We start from the raw sequence: 22,206 nt of genomic DNA on the forward strand, positions 1-22,206 counted from the left end.
GACAGTGGCATAGCCCACAATGTAGACTCAATTCCAATTTCCTTATTTCACACATGAATGATTAGTTTGATACTATTGGAGGCTACCACATGCATGCATGGAAAATAAAGTCCAAAATAGGGATAGCTAATTTTTCTACCAGGCAATAGTGTTCTATGTTCAAAGCATGTTATGCATGGGATTTTGGAAAGCAAAATTCAACTTGCATACGTATATTGGTGGGCTACTTTTCAGTCTATAAAAGGAACTAAGTTAAGCTGCATGAAACAAGCCACTTTTAGAAAAACACAAAGCAAATTGAGAGTTTAAAAGAAAACTAAGTGTATTTTCTTTGTGAGGTATTAAGAGTTTTATTCTTGTAATGTTAGAGAAAAGGGTGTACAAGATACTTAGATTTTATCTTAAAATCTAAGGGGTTTAGGTTTAGATAAAATCATAGTGATACATTTTCTTGTACTGTGTTTATTTCTCAGTTTGAAGAATAAAGGAGACTCTTGGGGTGGACGTAGGCAAAGGATTGTGCCGAACCACGTAAATCATTGTGTCTAATTGTTACTTTATTTTGTGTCATATTATTTCTTGCAAGTTTATCTTGATACATCATATCCTCGTTTCCGCTCGTGTGGGTGAAGTGTGACCTTTTGTCACTACAAGTGGTATCAGAGCACCCAGGTTTAAGGACATTGTATCAAGATGGCAGCAAATAATGGTACACATTTTAAGGTGGAGCCATACGATGGAACCGGAAATTTCACTCTGTGGCAATCAAGAGTGAAGGATATTCTGGTTGCTCGATGCATGTATGCTTCTGAAAAGGTTATTTTGATAAGATCCAAATGAAGAAGGCAGGTGTGCTAACTTTAGGCGACGGGTCTACATGCAATGTCAAAGGTATCGGCACTGTAAAAATCAAAATGTTTAATGGAGCCATTTATACTCTAGTTGGGGTGGCATATGTCCCCAAGATGTGTAAGAATCTAGTTTCATTAAGCCTGTTGGATTCTCAAGGATACGGGTATTCAGCCCGAGGTGGAGTTCTGAAAATCACACGTGGCTACAAGGTCCTGATGAAGGGAGAGAAGTATGATGGTTTGTATCGTCTAGTGGGGAGTACAATATGTACTCGAATCTCGAAGGTTTGGAAAGTGTACACACAAGAAACGGATCAGAAACAATTAATGAGATGTTTGACTCATGTAGACAATGGTGAAAAGGAAAATCCTACTAAGGGAGAGGTGATTCAAGACCCCTCGCTGACATTAACTGTATAAGTCGACTAAAGGCAACTGCACATATTTATTGGCAAGTTTCTTTTTTGAATCAGGTGGAGTCAGGACCAAGGTAATTCGAGGTGTGCAGCGGTGATAGTTAAGGCCAATGGTGGGAGTAGTATTTCAAATAGTAAAGACGTGGAATGTTCGTCAAGGTGGAGATTTGTTGGACAGTGGCATAGCCCACAATGTTGAATCAATTCCAATTTCCTTATTTCACACATGAATGATTAGTTTGATACTATTGGAGGCTACCACATGCATGCATGGAAAATAAAGTCCAAAATAGGGATAGCTATTTTTTCTACCAGGCAATAGTGTTCTAAGTTCAAAACATGTTATGCATGGGATTTTGGAAAGCAAAATTCAACTTGCATATGTACATTGGTGGGTTACTTTTCAGTCTATAAAAGGAACTAAGTTAAGCTGCATGAAACAAGCCACTTTTAGAAAAACACAAAGCAAATTGAGAGTTTAAAAGAAAACTAAGTGTATTTTCTTTGTGAGGTATTAAGAGTTTAATTCTTGTAAGGTTAGAGAAAAGGGTGTACAAGATACTTAGATTTTATCTTAAAATCTAAGGGGTTTAGGTTTAGATAAAATCATAATGATACATTTTCTTGTACTGTGTTTATTTCTCAGTTTGAAGAATAAAGGAGACTCTTAGGGTGGACGTAGGCAAAGGGTTGTGCCGAACCACGTAAATCATTGTGTGATTTGTGTCTAATTGTTACTTTATTTTGTGTCATATTATTTCTTGCAAGTTTATCTTGATACATCATATCCTCGTTTTCGCTCGTGTGGGTGAAGTGTGACCTTTTGTCACTACAGTTAATTATAAGAAACACGCGTCAAACATGTGGGTCTGACCTAGTTCAACGTCACATTCAGCAGGATCCAATCTTTTCTTTAAAGGAACTTGAGATGCAGAAGAAGGCTTCCTGGAGGCAGCATACCCCCCATGACAATCGTAATCCGAGTCATCATCGGTTAAATCATCATCACTCCTATAACTTCGACTCGTACAACGTCTTGGACTTCGACTAAGACAACGACTGCTTCCTACACCTCGTGTACCAACTTTTGAGTGACAAGCCTGCACAAAATGACCAGGCTCACCACATGCATAGCACTTGATGTCATCACAACCACGAGGTCCACGGCCACAGCCTCCACCACCGTCTCCATTAGAATTATGGACAAGCTTCACACGCCAACTATTTTTCCCTGTTTAATAATGAAAATACATATAACAATCGCAAACATATTTATAATGATCATGATAAACACTGAAAAAGATAGATATAAACATTGAACACCTTATGGTTTTCGGTTATGAAACATACCATCAGGATCCCAAACAAAAAAAAATACTAACTTTGAAAACCCAACATCAACCACATATTATAGTCATTTTACTTTAGAATTATAACTTTAAATAATGGACATACCATCGAGAGCCCGAACAGCCTCAAGAGCATCCCTGCGATCATCAAAGTGGACAAACGCATGACCAGGTGGACGCCTAGCAACCCAGATACTTTGCAAACACAACAACGGACCATCATCATTATCCTAATCATAATAACTACTGTCATTTTTTACACGGAAATAAATCAGAAATTATGTGCAACAATTTACTCACACACACACACATATATATATAAATTAAATAACAATAATAAAACTGACCCCCTAATAACGCCATAGACGCGGAATTTATCTTCAAGTTCTCGCTCTGAAACTCGCGGATCCAAATTTCCAACGTACACATGCGACATTGTATTCAAATTTGCTCTCCCTGCCACCAAATCAACCTTAAACTTTCACCAAAACTGATATTAATACATACAGATCAAACAAATGTATACATATATCAATTAAAGCGATGGCGATTTCAGGGAACAAAAACCCTAATTAAATTTGATAAATGAATTACCAAGTTCATGAGGACGATCGTTATCAGAGTCATCATCCCTTAAATCATCACAAAAAGAAACATATTCTGCATATTTACGAAGCATATCTTCATCACTGGCACGAGGTCTAGGACTCCTTTCTCCTTCAGATTTATGAAAAAGCTTCACACGCCAACCATTTTTCCCTGTTTAATGAATTTACATATAACAATGGCAAAAACATTTTGTAATGATCATGATCAATGCCGAAAAGAAAAAAAATCGTGTTCCCGAATAGCATCATAAGCATCGATGCGCTCATGAAACTCGACAAATGCATAACCACCTCTCCTAGCAACCCGCATACTTTCGAAACACAACAACAGACCATCATCACTATAATAATAATAACTACTGGCATTCTTTACACGAAAATAAATCTGAATTTATGTGCAACAATTAACTCGTATATATAAAAATTATTAAATAAGAAGAAAGCTGACTCCTTAATAACGCCATAGCCACAAAATTCATCTTGAAGTTGTCGCTCCCCAACGTGCAGATCCAAATTTCCAACGTAGACAACCGACATTGTTCTCAAAGCCCTGCCTAGCACCAAATTAACCTTAAACGTTTACCACAACTGATATTAATACATACATATCAAATATATGTATGGCTTAAAGGGATTGTGATTACAGGCGAAGAAAAACCTAACTTAAATTTAGGGTATATTTGGCAAAAGTAGCTGGAGCTAGGAGTTGGGGCTGGAACTAACACTGCATTCTCGAGTTTTTATTAAAGGAAAAGAAAGGAGAAGATTGGATAGGGGAGGAAAGGATAGAAAATTACGTTGGTTGAAAGGCATTCTCGAGTTTGAAAGGAAACTAAAAGAAAAAAAAATCTAAACAAGCTGAACTTCATAAGAGACGGATGAAAACCGCCATGTCCACCATGCAACCACCACCTACAACCACCCTTTCCACCTGCAACCACCACCTGAAACCCGCCTTCCCCCACTTGCAACCACCCCTTCCGCCTGCAACCACCACCTGCAACCACCCTTCCACACAACTACCACGCAACCCAGATCAGAAAAAACCTTGATTTAAAACACCCAAATCCTCATAATCAAAATCCCAAATTTTAGGGCAAAAAAAAAACAAGATTGAAAAAATTGACCTGAACCATAATAGGTGTATTAGTATGCACAACCCTATTTGCTAACATTCCATTTGAACCCATCTTTCAATTCTTCTTCAGGTTAAATTCTGTATCTATATATCAATATCGTGAGGAGATAACGATAAACTGGTATTTATATATATGAGTAAAAGACTTTCCATCCAATTCAGGCCAAATATGGCTAGAAGGTTTTTGACCTAACCCTTTAATTAAGATTCCTATCAAATCCCTTAATTAAGATTATAAACTAAGTCTGTTTTTATGACCTAACCTTTATAGTTTAACTGGAATTTCTGTCAAGTCACCCAAGCAGTTTGGTTTCCGATCAAGTCCCCAACCTACTTTAACTATAATTTCATATTCATTCAAGTGTTTAAACCTAAACAATTATGGATATACGGTCAAGCATAAAACAGTTCAACAACTACAAATTACATAATATCACTATACCGGCATGATCACTTATCCAAGCAGATGCATAACTATTTAGCTACTCATGGCAAAACAAATAATACTAACAATCATTATCATAAGAAGATCCATAGTAACAATTCTCATGTAAAATAGTTTTGCAGTACTGTAACCCTAATAACAATAATAAGAGAAAAAGGAAAGATCAAACTAAGAGGTATGTGGATGGTTGATGTTGATGTTGACTTAGAAGATACAAAGTCGCGGCTGCTGCCTCCTTTGTTTCTCTTGGCCAAGCCTCTCGAGCAACACCTACGCCTTCTTGATTGATTATTATGATGATTATGTTGTTAAGGATTGATGTTTGATTATCGGATGATATGGAGGTGTTAAGAGAGTTTAGATCTAGTGAAAATACCCTAGAAACAGCCCCCAAGTCGTCTGGAGGAAGTGAGTTACGGCCCTAGGGTTTTAGAGGGGTATTTATAGGTTTTCGGATAAAGCCTAGCTGAACCGACCTTGGGAGCGGCGCTGGCTGGCTTCCAGCTCCGCTGGTGATGTTCCACCTCCGCTGGTTGGCTTCAGGATGACTTCCATTGGCGCTAGAGCTTGATTTGAGCGGCGTTGGTCCTGGACATCAACATGAAAGTTGTAGATCTTTCTCTCGCCTTTCCATGGATAGCTTATTCGTCAGAAACGGAGTTCGTATGAAGAAGTTATGATCAAAATACTAACACGTGGTCGTATGCTTCATGTTGGCCTCGAATTCTTCATCTTCCGCTTGCTAGTCTTCATCCAAAAGTCTTGTGGCTTCGTGTTAAGTTGAGTAGATTCGTGTTCCTTCACTTGCACGCCTTGTGAACCTATCATAACATGTCATCCCATTAAGTACCAAAAGTTCACATTTCTAGACTCATTTAAGCATCAAAACACGACCTAATGATATAGGAAATAATCACAAAATGGACGCTCATCAGTCATCAGGGGAACTCCAAACCACTCCACCAACTCATCATTGATACTCGTAGTTATACACTTTGTTGGTTTTATGGACTTCTAATGCATCAAAATAATGTTTTCTTAGTGTTCTCACGTTGTTACATTTTAAGGTGCGCTTATTGGAAAACCACCCTAATATTTAGTTCATATGTGACTGGATGCCTATCGTTGAAGCAAAGTAATAAAAAACATAGCTCAGTATCTGTACTCCAAGTCAATGTCTACAGTGTCCAACCTTCTGATTTACCTTTCAAATGTGTACATCGTGCCAAGAAATAGGTAACATAATGGAAATGTATCGGACTACAAATCTTGGAATGACGGTTCGACCCCGTTCTTGGCTTCTAGGAATGGTGAGCAGCACAAAACTTGTGTAAATCTTTTGGCATACATATAACATAAAGGGCTAGAAATCCATAAACAACATTCTGAAACTTCCAAACCAAAGATTTGTAACAGGAAATTAAATGTTACACTTCAATAATATGAATTTAGTAGTATTCTACCCTATGGTAGATCGAAGGTCATGTGCCACTTGAACTCATCTATTTTACTTTCAATCCATCGGTTGTCCAGCAAACCCATGTCGTGCATTCCAAGGGCTTTTTTCGATTTCATTTTTTAGTTGATCCTATAAATGATAAATCGGATATTATAGAGTGTTTGTAAAAGCAAGCTTTTCTTATCACTTTATCTTTGCCAAAAGAAACCCGGTCAAAAACTGGTCCATATTTGACCCAAAACTAGATTCGTCCGGTTTTGGTTACGTTAACTAAACATTAGTTCAGCTTTCCGGTTTGAGTCGTGTTGAATCAAACCCGGTTTTTGCCCACCTCAAGTTGAAATGCGTGTTGATTCGTTTTTTGTATACCCAATCAACCATTATTTTTTAATTAGCACCAGTTCTTGCATGATCTATAATCTGAAAAGCACAAAATGGCCTATTGTTTGTTTCTACCAGAATCATTCCCCAAAATCTTTACTTGCTAATAGGTTTTTTATATGATCATTGTCCCTGTACTAATCATCCTTTTACCGTTAAATATTTGTCATTTCTACTTATTTTGTCCCAGCTCCATTAACAACATTGATCATAACTTCGTTACCATACATGTAGAAAGAAGAGAGCAAAAAACTTCAAGGGGAAGATTTGTTACATGGCCTTCTATATGATTGCAGGCTTATGAGTTGCAGAACTAATTAATTCAATACTTAAGATATTAACACTCTTTCTGCATTCACATTGACCAACTGAAATCAATGTATACCAAATAGATAGAATAATAGCGTAACTACATTAACAAAAGTGCAAGAACCACCAGCCTCCTGCATAAATTTTAAAACTTTCATAAAGCACTAACGTATGACATAAATTTTGCAATAGATGTTATGGAACAACATTGCAACATGGGTAATAAAACACACACAAAAAAAGAAGAAAAAAAGCTCCTGATAGTTGCTGTTTGGGCGATTCAAAATAGAGTATTATATATAGAGCCAAACTCGAATGACATTTGCCTCCCACCCCAATAAATATCACAGAAGAGATACTTGTACAACCAAGTACAAGTGAGGGAGAAAGTAGTCAACGTCATAACTTCGGCGCAACAACCTTTGTAGGAGGCGATTCAGTAGAGCAAGTGAGGGGGGAATTAGTCAATACAAAGCAACCAATTAAGACGTTTAACTAAAACACACATCAGAAGCCTTCTTGCCGAGGAAGGTGGCATTTTAAGATTCAACTCGGGTGTGCAGTACAAACTAATCATAGAGAGCCAAACGAAGCACCACATGTGGATGATGATGAAGTGCAGAGAAGATGTGAAGCTAAACCATGTAGAGTCTAACATGTAGAAAGTGAAGAGCAAATGAAGTGGTCGTCTCTCACCCGATAACCAAACCTCACAACACAAGCCAAAAATATATGATAAATGTTTAGCAGCCAAAGATACTCATGACAAGTATTAAACGCAAGTAAAAGTCACATAGAATGAACTTAAGCATAAAAGAGACCTCTAAGTTCGGCGAGATGAATAGACACAAGAAAGATGGAGTCCAAAGCACCATCCAATGGCTACACATCCACGTCCAGGTTCAAACACAGTCAAATGTCATCATATATGAACAAAAAAAACCCAACTCCACTTTGATCACAAATTTTCAGCAGAATTACATGGATCTTCTGAACCTCCACAGTTTGCTCCAGCTGCTTACACTCTGGAGGAAGAAACAAACAAATTAACTATTAAAAAGTAAAGAAAGTTTACATTAAATTGTGTGTCTGTCAAAGAGTTGCAATTTTTCAGTAATTTCTTGGGTGTTCACATATAAATGTGCATCTGTAGAAGAGTTGTATATAGCTTGTAACATAAATAAGAGACATCTAGAAAGACATCATACCCATTTGCATAAGGTGAATCACGTCGAGGACGGCGATATGGAGGTGGTGACCTGCTGTAGCTACGACCACGACGAGGTGATACGCTACGGCGAGGTGGAGACTTTCTTCCACGAGGACTGTAGCGTGGGCTATAACTCCTGCAAAACATATTACGTTCATCATTGGGTATATTCTAGTCATCCATTTCTTTAATCATATTGCAATGGCTAACCGCCTGACCATTGTCCCGGGAATGTAAGTGGATAAGGCAAATATATCAAAAATTCTAAATCACTATCATATCAGCAAAATATTATCATCGTCTGCTCTAGTCTGTAAACTATTTTGCAAAAAAAAACATAATTCACTCACTTGAACATATCACAGAAAAAGTTAGGTATTGACTTACCGACGACCATAACTTGGACTCCTACGGCGTCTTGGACTTGGGCTACGACGATAGCCACTTCCTAAACCTCGTGGACCAACTTTTGAGCGACATTCCCGGGCAAAATGACCAGGCTCACCACATTCATAACACTTGAGGCTATCACCACCACTACGAGGAGGTCCACGACCACGTCCTCCTCCACCACCTTCTTTAGAATTATGTGAAAGCTCCACACGCCAACCATTTTTCCCTGTTAAATCAAAATACATATAACAACGGCAAGCATATTTATGATGATATTCATTTGACTTGCGTATGGCTATCGGTTATAAAACATACCATCGAGAGCCCGAATAGCATCCAGAGCATCCCTGCGGTCATCAAACTCGACAAATGCGTAACCAGGTGGTCTCCTGGCAACCCACACACTTTCCAAACACAATAACAGACAGACAATTACTCATCATCACTATTATAATAAAATAATAACTACAGGCATTCTTTCCACACAATTAAATCAAAAATTATGGGCAACAGAAATTAACTATTATATATATAATAAAACTGACTTTTTCAGAACGCCATAGACGCGAAATTCATCTTCAAGGTCTCGCTCCGTTACTCGCTGATCCAAATTTCCAACGTACACACGCGACATTGTTCTCAAATTTCCCCTAAATTATTACCACCAAATTAACCTCCTCAAATATATATCGCTTGCTCTACCTCGGCCAATCGCTTGTGATTTCAGGCGAACAAAAACCCTAATTATATTTCAAACGAAATTGGGGCCGTGGGGGAGATTTATTGTATAAGTAACAAACGCAAGACATGTGGGCCTGGCCCGTACTTTTTTACTAGCCTTATTAGATTGTGGGCTTTTGAATTGTCATAGTTTTTTTTATTGAAAAAAATAAAATAAAAAAATTACACAACAACTAGCTACACCTCTTGGTATTTGTGTCCATCACGAGTTCAGATCCTTATAATGTTCTAAAAGGCTTGCTCTCTTATATCTTCGGTGAGTATAGCATTACAAAAAGTCCTCTCTCCAAATATTTTCGATGGGTATACCACCCTAACCATTAAACAAAGACCCAATGGCTTTTCATTAAGATGTTACTACTTCGTTATTAGAAAGGATGACACACACGTGTGTGTCATATGATATGATAATTTAGACTTTCGATTTAATTGGGTCATTAAGCCTCTTCCAACCCTTACCTCTTTTAAACCCTTTTCTCATTGTCACATCAGTTTTTCTCTCTTCTAAATCACATCTTCCCCACTCACTATCAATCTTACCTCTTCCCTGTCTATTACTCATCTCTTACTCAGCTTTTATTTATTTTTATTTTATATATATCCTAAAAAAATAAAAGTTGAAAACTATATACCCAATTTATCTATTTTTTATCCATATATATTAGATGATAGCTCCAAAAAATGCATTTTGTATTCTAAGTAAAAGGTAAAATATGTAATTCCTACATACTATAAGGATCTAATAGAAAAAAACATAAATCTAAAAAACAAAAAAGAAATTAACCCTTTTTCATAGTTTTGATATTAAATTAATTTCCTAGTATTTTATTTTTGGATATAGGGTTAATTTAGTTGGAACTTTAACGGATAGCGGGTAAAATACCCACAAAAGGTAGGATGGGTCGTGGCATCTCCAAAGAGTGTCAGCCATCCATTTGACTTGTGAGTCACTTCCCACTCTCTTTTTCTCTATCTTTTCATGCATTCCTTCCCATTTCTTTCAAAATCAAAGCTCAATTCTTTCAATTCAAGATAGAAACTATAATAATAACCATCACCAATAATCCTTATCAAACAATTTAAAGAGTTAAGGTTTGTGGATTTTGTGGTGTGGCTGAAAATCCTAAGGAATTTGGGGGAGAAGAAATTGTAACTTAAAGTCTTGAATTAGTTCTTGGAAGATTGAGGTATTGATTCCTTAACCTAGTTTTATCTCCTTTTTCTCTTGAAATTAAGGTTCTTGGAGATTTCCAATTTGGGGGTTTTGCTAGAAATTTATTATGGATGGATTTTTCCCAATTCCTTAGTTAACCTAGTTGTCATTGAGTTATATGATGTGTTTGATTATGAAATTGATAAGTTCTTGTGATAATTTAAGTTTATGAGAAAAGATGAGTTTTTCTAGTTATTGAAATAGTGATGAAAATGGTAGGTTTAACTACCTTTTTGTGATTGTGAGAAATGAAAGTAACTCAATGACAAATGGGTTGGGTTTGGTTTAGAAAGGCTAGTGATTTAGTATGACTAGGTTGAGCTAGTCAAGTTGTGAATGTAAGCTTATACATTTTATGATATGATCATAGGTTGAAGCTTGTTGTGCATAGTCGTTCAGCCTTATTTTTCCAAGTTGCGAAGGAGGTGAGTATATTTGCATACCTTTATGTATATGTTGGATCAATTGACTACACATGTTGAAGCCTTTTGTCCATGGTGGTGTTGACCACCATGTTGAAGTTTATTTGTCCATGTGTGGTAATTGATGCGGCGTTAGCCCATGTGGGGCATAGCATTTGTTGAGGCCTAAGAACCCCAATAGTTGATCTAATGAGGCCTAAGAACCTCCGGTGGCCTAAGAACCCTGATAGATGATCATGATTATGTTGTTTAGCTTATATGGATCCATATATGTGTTGTTAGTGTACAAGGTGCATATGTAAATGTGACATGACGATGCCATAGGTTACATGTAAAAGTCCTTGTACTTTGCCCTCCTTCGTATTCGTAAATGTATGCAAGTATATTCACTAAGCCTTTGCTTATATTTTAGTTGTTTACCCTTTTATAGGTAGTTCCGGAAGAAGGAACTAGTGTGTTGATTTGAAAGAATTGAATAGAGGTTGAAGTTGACTTTTGCAAGACATTTGAAGGTATTAGGTCATTCTTGGATGAATGACACACTTTTGGTTTAGAGGCTTAGAAATCCCTCTCCTTATGGCTCTTGGTACATTCTGATTTGTTGGTCATGCTTTTGTTAAAATGTGTGTAAATGATCAAGTGTAAAGTTTTAGCACATTGTGAAGTTGCACTTTGGACGAAAATAGCGTCAAAATGGGTAAATGACCCATTGATGGTGTTCATGGGCTTTGAAACTAGTTGATATTGTAATTTTGTTCAAAATATGCCTATATTGTTCTTGGTCATCTTTGAAATGTGTTTTATGAAGTTCACGTTGAATTGTGAAGGTTGCAAGTTTGTTCAAGTGTTGAAATGGTTTAGGGTTGCTGATCAGGTGGCTCACTGCGGCGTAGTGGGGGTGGTTTCGCCCACTGCGGCGCAGTGGAATCCCACGTAAAGAATTTCTGTTTCTCCCGCTGCGGCGCAGTGGGGGTGTGTCAAACCCACTGCAGCGCAGTGGGGCATTTCCTCTTTCAGGGCCGAGGCTTTCCACTGCGGCGCAGTGGGGTAAAAAAATAAAAATCTTGGTGTTTTCGGTTTATCGAGTCTAGTCCTTTCATATATATACACCTCCGTCCCATTTTAGTTGTCATGTTGACTAACTTTGACCGTAAATAACTTTGGTTGTGTCATGTAACACTTGATATAAAATATATGAATGGATTGAGTTTTTAATGTACTTTTCTTTTATATAAGTTTCATCAACTACTATATAGTACAAACAAAGTTATTTACGGTTAAAGTTAGTCAACATGACAATTAAAATGGGATGGAGGGAGTAATATATATATATATATATATATATGGGGTCCTTAGTTTGAGAACCAATTTTTTTGTAAAAACCTTAAGAACTCTTAAATTATGTATGGATCACATGTTTTTTTTGCTCATTCACATGTTAAACGTTATAAAATTATATGTTGCAGAAGATAGTTTTTTAAAAACATTATATATACCGATTTGTTAACATGTGAACGTGAACATATTTATTTACAAATTCACAAAGGCTACTTTGAAGGTTTTTTAAAAAAGTTTATTCTACAACATATTTTTTTACATCATTTCACATGTGAATAGAAAAAAAAACCTTGTGATCCAATACATTATTTAAGAGTTCTCATAATTGTAACAAAAAAAAATGTTCTTAAAATAAGGAATGTTTATATGTATATACACGTAACCTACAAATTTTTCTTAAAAAAAAGGTTTTTTTTTTTTGTTTGGAAGTGAAGAAAATATTTTCTTGTGAGTCTCCCTCGTCAAAAGCCATCGATCTGTAACATCATGAATTTTTAGTTCATTTTATTGACCTTGACTATTAGTCAAAGTCGGTCTTTCGTTAAGTAGCTTAATAATTGACGAGGATAATTATTGTGATAATAATTATTGAGTTTTGTGTGTGTTTTATTATGTATCAATCAAATAGAATAATGTATGTTATTTATGTTGATTTGATTAATGTGTATTATTAATGTGGATAAATCTCTGTGTGCGTTCCCGTTTAGTATGTAATGTTGATATATAAATGTTTCCCTGTAACCTTGTTAATATGGTATGTGTTCGCTATAATAACAGATATATGTTAGGTATTATTAAATGAGGTTAACCGAGATGGTTATTTGGTTGATAAGGTTATTAGAGTGTGTAGTAGCTACATGAAATTAAATGGTCGTTAAATATGTCGATATCTAAGTGCGTTTATTTTGCTAATGTTGAGTGTTGACTAGTGGTCAATCATGTAATTACTATGTATGTTAAGTTAAAAGTAAAGTAAAGTAACTCTCAATGCCGTCTTCCACGGGTTTTGGGTTTCAATACCGTCTTCGACGGTGTATGGGGGAGGTTGATATGTAGACAACCTTACCCCTACCAAAGGTAGAGAGGCTCCTTCCAGGTTCTACCATAGGTAGAAAAGGACCTCCAGCCTTGCTGGGCATGAGGATCGAACCCATGACCTCTGTTTCTAGAGGCATGAGCTCCAACCACTGATCTAACCCAGTTGGTTTAATTATTATGTATGTTAAGTTCAATTAGCCAAAGTTAGGGACCAAAGGTTCAGTTAAACAAACATTTACATGAGTTAGGGCTGACTAATAAAAAAATATAAGTCCTTATATACGTCATAAGGGAGAAGGAAAAAGAAACCTAATAGGTTATTTTCTCCAAAATTAGCTGACGATTTAAAGAAAATTAAAGGTGCAACCTAGTGGTGTATTTTAATTTGAGCCGTGATTCCCAAAAAGAAAAACAAAACAAAGTGATCGCCTCATTCTTTACATATTAGCGGCTAGCAACAGATTCAATCTCAAAACAATTGAAGTTAATGAGTTGAAAAAGAATTGTTGTTGTCCTCCATTAATTGTGACCGACAAAGAAAGGTCAAAAGTCTTTGACTATTTGTTTTCTTGATTTTGGACGAGCAAAGGGAAGAAACAAAAATATTTGTTTTGTTTGTTTCATCATATTTAGTGGGGTATCTTAGTCGAACGAGTGAAAGAAACGGAACCATCGGTTTGCATTGTGTCACGTTAACCAGAGGACTCAAACAAGGAGGGAGGTTAGTAACCAATCTACTCAGCGTTATGGATCGATTCAATCATCGTAGTTGTTGTCTTTGGTTGTCTGTTACATCATAAGTCAAGAGAAAGGTTGTCAGGAATAAATAACAAGTTTGGTAAACTATTTGATTTGTGAAACTCTAAAAGGTAACATAACTTACTTTTGACACCTGGGGACACAACAAAATCTACTTTTAATAATTAAACTCCCCTTTTATATTGTTTCAACTATATCATGTATATGTTGGGTGTGGGATATATGTGGGAGGCGTATTGGGTGTTAAAGAATGCTTGGGTAGAATTAAGCTTAATGTTGCATTGTTGATATATGTAGCTTGTTGATTGTATGGTAAATGATATATGTGGACTTATACACATAATACACTAGATATGATTTAGGTTGTCATGTCATGTGCATGTTTAAGGGCCCTAAAATATTATGTAGATATTGGTTTTAATATATCTTTTGGTGAAAGTCTCGAGCATTGGTGTAAGAGTTAAGCTTAACCCACATGACGTCTATTTAGGCGGAGTGTGCTATGGCGTCACTTGGGACATTGATCATGTTCTCTTGTGAATACAACCTGGTGTTTAGAGTATTTCGGCTGTCGTGGTTGACCACCTGGTATGAACGGAATACTCATGGATTTGGTTATGCCTATCCATAACGACATAGTTGGACCGCCGTAAGGTCTACCATCAAGTCAGGTGTGGGGTTCCATATTTGGCTATTTAGTCGCCTCACACAACCTTTTATGTAGTTTTATATGGCATAACCTTTGGTGATTTATGTAGCTTATGCAGTTATGTGGATATTGGTGACTATGGAGGATTGTTAGGCACACTGTAAGATTTGATAATCCTTATTATACAGTTTATGTTGTTTTGGTGTTTGTGCCTTTATGTATGCATGAGTTGATTTGTTAAAGTGTTTTAATTGGCAATCATTTTATTTTATGCTAACATGTTATCTTACTCAGCTTTAATAGCTGGCACTTGTTTTTGTGAAAATGTGTTGTGCCCTCAGGTTAGGCATTGATCAGTGGCCGGTAGCTTGCTTGTGAGATGAGTAGCTATTATTGGAGCTTTTGGACGTTGGCTTTAGTTACTCATAGTTACACTATTTAAGTAGACTTATTTATTTAGCCTTTTTTGGCTTTTATTACGTTGACTGTCTTTATTGAGGTTGATTGTGGATTTATTTACATTATTGTGATAATACTAGTTGGTAACACATATTTAAAAACATTCGTTATGTTTTATTGGTTCCGTTAGGAATCAAATGGGATTTTTAAAAGTCGCTTCCGCATTCTATTAATGGTGTTATGTTTAAAGTCGAATTTTTTTTTTTGAAATTCACATTTTTATAAAACAAGGTGTTACACGATCCATCGACGGGGAGTGAAGAACACCTAGTCGATGAGCCCCGTGCCAACCCTGTCCTCATCGACGAGTGTGTTGACGGGTGTGTCAATGATACGTTGGGAGGGGCCTTACAATGTATCAGCTCAAAAAAAAAATTTTTTTTTTTACATGTAAATTACTTGTGAATAATGAGAGGTCGATGAATTATCTTAATTAGGTCCATTTAGAAAGCCCTCTTACAAAATAGATCGTCAGTTTAGATCACTCGATGAGAAATCCCTCACCTAAGCCATCCAAAAATGGAAATTAAATACAAGTGTTTACCTCCAAATATGTCTAAAGTAAGACTTGGATATGAGATCTCTTCTGAGAAAAAAAGTCTCTTTGTCGATAGATCATTTGGTTGCGAGTCTCTTTGTTGGCTACAGCCTACAGGTTACCACTAGATGTGAGTCGATAGGTAAATTATTATATTAGTATTACGATTTTCGAAATTGTTTATCTACAAACTTTTATACGATGAAAATACATATAATGGTACTCATATACTTATAAAAAAACATATATTTCTTATAAAATAAAGAGGTTTCGAATTTTACTTTTATACAATGTTTGTTATTATCTCTACTCCCTAATAAAGCAAACCCCCTTTTTTTTAAATTAAACTATTTTGTCTTTGAAATACCAGATTTGTTCTTGACATTTTATACTACTTACAACCAATACACACTAAAATACCGTAACTACTCTCATACAATCCAGCCACCGCCTCTCTCTCTTGCCTGTAGCCACCATCAACAAAACACATACCCAACCAATACACACCAAAAAACTCTTTGTAACCCTTCCCATTCTCTATCCAAACTCGCCGCAGTCTCTATCCATATCCGGTACAAAGTACAAACACCAACGCCGCCTCCTTCCCTGGCCACCAACACCATCGGTGCCACCATCTCAGGTAATTATTCCTTACTATCTTTATATTCCTTGGTTTCTTTATTTCTAATTTTATTTTACTTTTTTCAAATTTGGGGTTTTCATCAACAGCCACCAAAACCTTCAGCGTCACCATCATGTGGAAAAACTTATTTAATTCATCATTTTTATGATTTTTTTTGCGAGGTACGATTCTTTCTTATTTGATAAAAAAAATCTGACCTTTCGATTTTTGTTGTTGAATTTGTTAATGTTAACAGATATTAATAGTTGTTTATATCCCTACTAGATTTATAAAGGTATTATTCATTATTTTCTTCTTTTTTAAATTTTTTTTTCTTTAATTAGATGATTAAATGTGAGAGTGTATAGCATAGATATTTTTTTTTTAAACTGGTATAGGTATTATTAATACTCTTAATACAAAGCGCTCAGTGTTTGTCTTTGTTGAGTGAAACGAAATGTTAACAATTTGTGGGGTTTGATCGTTTTTGTTAATAGGTTCTTTTTTATGCTTCTTGGTTATAATTTAATCGTTTGTCACGGTCAACAGGGATTGGTCAACTGCTTTGTAGATAAAAAAAATTTAAGGTTATAACATAAGTTTGTGGCAAGTCATTTAAGTTAATAATAAAATGACACCTCAAAAATCCAATGTGACAAAAATCTACAATTACCACAGAAGAAAAAACATATCTTCTTTTATTTAGAGAGATAGGGGTATTATTATTAAGAGAGAAACAACGATATAACAAAGATGGATGTAACATTGACAATGTTTACATGGAGAAAAAATTCAAATACAAACATATTGACAAGTCATTTAAGCCTTGTTTACTTTTCTTTAAATTTAAAAAATCATTTTAATTTTTCTTCTTTTACAAAATTTATACTAGGCTAAAAAATTTTCATGTGGTTCACCGTGTATCCTCGAACACCACAGACAAAGATATGAACGGAATGTTTAACAAGATGTTGGGAAAATTTATTGTTGTCCAATTATTAGTAGAATAAACAAGAACGCACATACATAAAAGTTAGACGTACCATTGATATGACAACAAATGATTGTATAAGAGCTTTATATTTACTCTCATACATGTCGAATTCTATCAATTATCAACTGGACATTTCAAATAGCTTAGAATTCCAATTATTTTTAAATGAACATTAGCTTCGATCGTAATTAAAACGAACCAAAATTTAACAACATTCCAAGAAGTGCCGCACGAGTGTTCATGAAAGATCGTTATCTGTTGGAGCCACAGTAAAAATTGAATTGAAGAAGTCGACATTTCATACTATTTGAAGCAATTTTAATAGTTGTCATTTTGTCTAGAGTGAAAGTGACAAAATCAATGGGGCACAACATTAAATAACTTAATTGAAAGCTGAAAGGGCCAATAATTTTTTTTATTCAAAGTTCAAATACTGTTAGAAGGAAAAAAAATAGTGGGGCAAAAATCGAATTAAATAAAACAATATTTTTAGTCAAGTATCTCTCACAATCCAATAGATACAATCATTTTGACAAATCTTTGTTTTATCTTGACTTATAACCTGTTTATGCTTGCCATCTTTATCTAATTTCTTCTTATAACATATTGACTAAATAACAAAACCTACTTCCCAAATTGTTCATAAAAATATATCTCGGTTAAAGGTAAGGGAAAATTACTTAAATAGTAATATTTGAAGGTGGATATCCTATTTTAAACACATATGGTCAAGGATTTCTTACTATCTAACAATCTAAGTAAGAAATAATACTAACCACTAAAATAATTACATATGTTTATAGTTAGGTTGATATCTTATACTAAGTTATACTTATGCCAAATAACTTGTTTGTAAAATATGATATACATATAAAATGGAGATCACAAGCAAAACAAAAATGACGTCAAATATAAAATTCCACTGCATAAGATGGTCTATACCAAATTAGGGTATTACTTTTTGATGAAACATGTTATTCGATAGTGGTAATCATATAGCTAGTTCAAGAATGTAAACATATATTGATATATACAAAAAGACATTAGATACACATATGCATTATAACTTATAAGACAATAATGTAATAAAGCTGACATAGGTGTTAGGGGTGAGCAAAAACTGAACCGGAACACCAGAAACCGAAAAAACCAGACAAAATCGAAAACTGAACCCAACGGATTGGTTTGGTTTTGGTTTTTCAAAACCGAACGAATCGATTCGGATTTCAGTTTCTTATTAAAAACTGACCGTGAAAACTGAACCGAACCTTTATCACATATGCACTTTTATACATGGTAACCTAACAAGTCATGTAAAAATATTTGATTCGAATTGTATTTTATTATGTGTTTATTGGATAGATTAAATAAATAAAAAAAAAGGTAGTAATAAGCTAGTAAAAGGATCAAAGGGATTAGTGTTAATAAAGTATAAAACTCAGTGTATCTAGAGGGCCGAATTTATGTTCTACAACTTCTAAAACTATGTTATTCACAAATTAAGTTCAATAACTTATTTTCGTATTTTGTACACTACAAATTAGATGTCACAGTTTCTCTTTTACACCTTTTATGTATTTCCAATATAAAACTCATTGCATTTACACCTTTTTATTTTAATTATGGCATAAAAAGTTATAATTAATATTATTTTTAAAAAAAGCGAATTCAAACTGAAACCCGACCCAAACCGAACCGAAAATCCGAACCAAAGAAAAATCGAATCCAATGGTTTTTGGTTTTCAAAAACCGAAACTTTCGGTTTGAGTTTCGGTTATAGGCCAAAACCAACCCAATCTCACCCCTAATAAGTGTTTCTATGGCTTGTTAAAGCAAATAAGGTAGATAATACAAATCTTGAAATTGATGTCATATAGACGATGAGACTATTAGTAACTAGGGGAAAAAAACGTTGGTTTTTAAGTTGTCTTTTTTCATAATTAATTTTTTATTTTTAAATTAAAACTTCATTCCAAATAATATGTAAGTAAATAATTTTTTAAAAAAAAATACCTTACATTAGAGGCGGTACCAAGAAAAAAACTTTTGAGGGGGCAAAATTAAAAAATTTGTGAAAAACAAATATATATATACATATATATATATAAGGGGTCAAAATGTTAAAAAACTATAGAAAATTTTTAGAAATGATTAGAAATTTAAACATAAATGACAAAATCTAAATTTGGAGGGGGACATTTGCCCCCTAGGCCCCCCATGTGGTACCTCCACTGCCTTACACATATGTAAGGTATGTGTAAGGCATACAAACTTATACATATATAAAAATAATTTTGTTATTTTTTCTAAAATGAGTATTTATTAAAAATAGAGAAAATTAAAAACCACTTGTGCTCTCTTTCACACGTATATTCCATTTCATAAAGAATTTTAAAAAAAAATTACAAAGAAATTATTTGTCATGAGTACAAAATTTAGTAAAAGATATCAACCTAATCATATATTTTTTTTTCATTTTTTGAGTGGTTGATATCGTTTCTTACTCAAATTGTTAGATGGTAAAAATCTCTTGGCATATTGGTAAAATTTTATGTAGGTGTTTAAAATTGGATCTCTCAAATGTGATTATTTTGGTAATTTTCCCTAAAGATAACATACAAACCTTTAATTAGTAGTTACATATTCAATTATTACGAGGATTTGATTTTAAAAAATTATAAATTATTAATTATGTAATTTTTTTATTATAGAATTATAAACTTCATCTGATTATTTTTTCTGAAACATTTGGGCAAGTTATTAAACTTTCACTAGATCGCGGATTACATCTAATCCAAACCAAATTAGTTGAAAATGCACGGATCTTAGATGTTGCATTATTGACTTATTGATGGATTGTGACAAGTGACAATTATCCACAAAAAACCAATAATAATAAAAACAGACGATTTTTAGCCTTGCATGTCAAGTTTAAGGACCAATAACAATAATAATAAAGGGTTGAAGTCTTTGATCGCGAATGTCACCGACATAATTAATCATTTACTACCACAGTTAAACTTGCATGCTTGTTAGATACTTTAAAGAGTATTAAGAGTATATACTCTTTTTTAAAGAAATGTGTTGGGATCACCGGAATCTCTCAACAAGATCGAATTACAAGAATTTGCAAGAATTGGTTCCATTATAATCAAACAATAATCACTAATGTTTGTACAAAAGAGGATATACATAAAACTGAAATATTCTAATCTATTTATACAATTACAATTGACGGTAATCTCTAAAGCATCACATCTCTTCTATAGCATCACGTTGGTTGGCTTGTGAGAGCCCAAATCGTTGGCCTCTATTCTGAATGGATGTGTCGTATGAGTTCTTTGAGAAAAACTAAATTAGGTTTCCCTACTTTACACATTAAACCCTCGAGTCTTAAACTAATTACAAACCAACAGTCTCCCCCCTAATTGTTTAAGACTCGCTCTTCTAATATTCAGATATTCATTTGTCCTTGGCATCACACCTATTTTCTTGCTTGACCCAAATCTTCTCGACTTGCAGTACAAACTTTATCTTCAATAAATTTTTGATGACATCACACCATCTTTCGTTCCTCACGAACTTTTCTTCTCATGAATTTGCTTCACACAAATTTGCTTTACACGAGTCTGCTTCACACAAACTGGCTTTGTAGTTTCTCACCACTTGGCGTTACACCATTTGTTTTTGATCAATTACTAATCTTGTTCTTCACGAACCATCCTTCACGGTAAACTTGGTTATTTCACACAACCTTTAATTCAATGATGACTCACTGATCTTCATCATTTAAAAAAACTGCCCCCTATTTGTAGCTTCACACCGCGAACAGTCAATCGTCTCTGTTTTGGTTGTTCTTTGGAATCGAATCACTCAATTTTTGATTTGTTTCGGTTGTTGTTTATCACAAACGAACTTGTTTTGGTTGTTCTTTTGATTTGTTTCGAATTGAGTGATTCGAAAAAACTAGAATGACCTTTTTCTTACATACTTTCGAAAAAACCTGTTGAACGAAGAACGATCGAAAGTATGTAAGAAAAAGGTAATTCTGGTTTTGTTCATCACGAACAGGCCCAAGGTCTATAGCCTTTCTCACTTTCCTAATTGCATCACACCACCGATGCTCTGTTTTTTTTTTTCACCAATCCCGAACGAAAAATCAAACCAAATGCAACCCTCATCAAAATTGGAACCAAAATCTTGAAATTCAAAGAGCCACCATGTTGGGATCACAGGAATCTCTCCACACGATCGAATTAACAAGAATTTGCAAGATTTGGTTCCATTATGATCAAACAATAATCACTATCGTTTGTACATAAGAGGATACATAAAACTGAAACATTCTAATCTATTTATACAATTACAATTGGCGGTTATCTCTGAAGCATCACATCTCTTCTATAGCATCACGTTGGTTGGCTTGTGAGAGCCCAATTCATTGGCCTCTATTTTGAATAGATGTGTCATATGAATTCTTTGAGAACCGTCCAAAACTAAATCAGGTTTCCCTACTTTACACATTACACCCTCGAGTCTTAAACTAATTCCAACAAAATGAAATGTGTATTTCAGTTTGAATTTGAATATATCTGGAATTTTAAATGGGAGAATTTCATATATACCCAATATCAACCCTCTAATTACATATATACTCAACTAAAATTAACAATTACATATTTTCCCAACTTTAAAGAAGATTCTATCATATTTACCCAAATCATCAATTATATTGTTTTAAACAACCTCTAGTTCGTTCTCCTTTCGTGAGAGGGTGGTGGCACAAGAGATCTACTTTAATAACTGAAATTTGTGGCTTGTGTCGTGCACAATTTGGGATAATGATAGTTGTTAAGCTTCCATTGAAGATGTAT

The 22,206-nt window shown here is 34.7% G+C and overlaps 3 protein-coding genes across 3 annotated transcripts; 1 reads left to right on the top strand and 2 right to left on the bottom strand.

The window, feature by feature from the left end:
- The first annotated feature begins 786 nt into the window (after positions 1–786).
- LOC122585134 lies at positions 787–1,707 on the top strand. The gene is made up of 2 exons (XM_043757238.1): positions 787–1,235; positions 1,325–1,707. The coding sequence occupies exons 1-2, from the start codon at positions 837–839 to the stop codon at positions 1,343–1,345; spliced, it is 420 nt and encodes a 139-aa protein (XP_043613173.1). The 5' UTR covers positions 787–836; the 3' UTR covers positions 1,346–1,707.
- A 399-nt stretch (positions 1,708–2,106) lies between these two features.
- Positions 2,107–2,674, bottom strand: LOC122581386 (serine/arginine-rich splicing factor RSZ23-like). The gene is made up of 2 exons (XM_043753613.1): positions 2,650–2,674; positions 2,107–2,498 (listed from the first exon to the last, which is right to left on the bottom strand). Exons 1-2 carry the CDS (start codon positions 2,672–2,674, stop codon positions 2,107–2,109), a joined length of 417 nt encoding a protein of 138 aa, XP_043609548.1.
- Positions 2,675–7,698: 5,024 nt separating this feature from the next.
- On the bottom strand, positions 7,699–9,323 carry LOC122603098 (serine/arginine-rich splicing factor RSZ21-like). Its single transcript, XM_043775716.1, has 5 exons — positions 9,105–9,323; positions 8,875–8,963; positions 8,554–8,785; positions 8,165–8,302; positions 7,699–7,981 (listed from the first exon to the last, which is right to left on the bottom strand). The coding sequence occupies exons 1-5, from the start codon at positions 9,191–9,193 to the stop codon at positions 7,975–7,977; spliced, it is 555 nt and encodes a 184-aa protein (XP_043631651.1). The 5' UTR covers positions 9,194–9,323; the 3' UTR covers positions 7,699–7,974.
- Between the last annotated feature and the right edge of the window lie 12,883 nt (positions 9,324–22,206).

The sequence above is a fragment of the Erigeron canadensis genome, chromosome 1 (assembly GCF_010389155.1).
Source record: "Erigeron canadensis isolate Cc75 chromosome 1, C_canadensis_v1, whole genome shotgun sequence".
Taxonomy (NCBI): Eukaryota; Viridiplantae; Streptophyta; class Magnoliopsida; order Asterales; family Asteraceae; genus Erigeron; species Erigeron canadensis.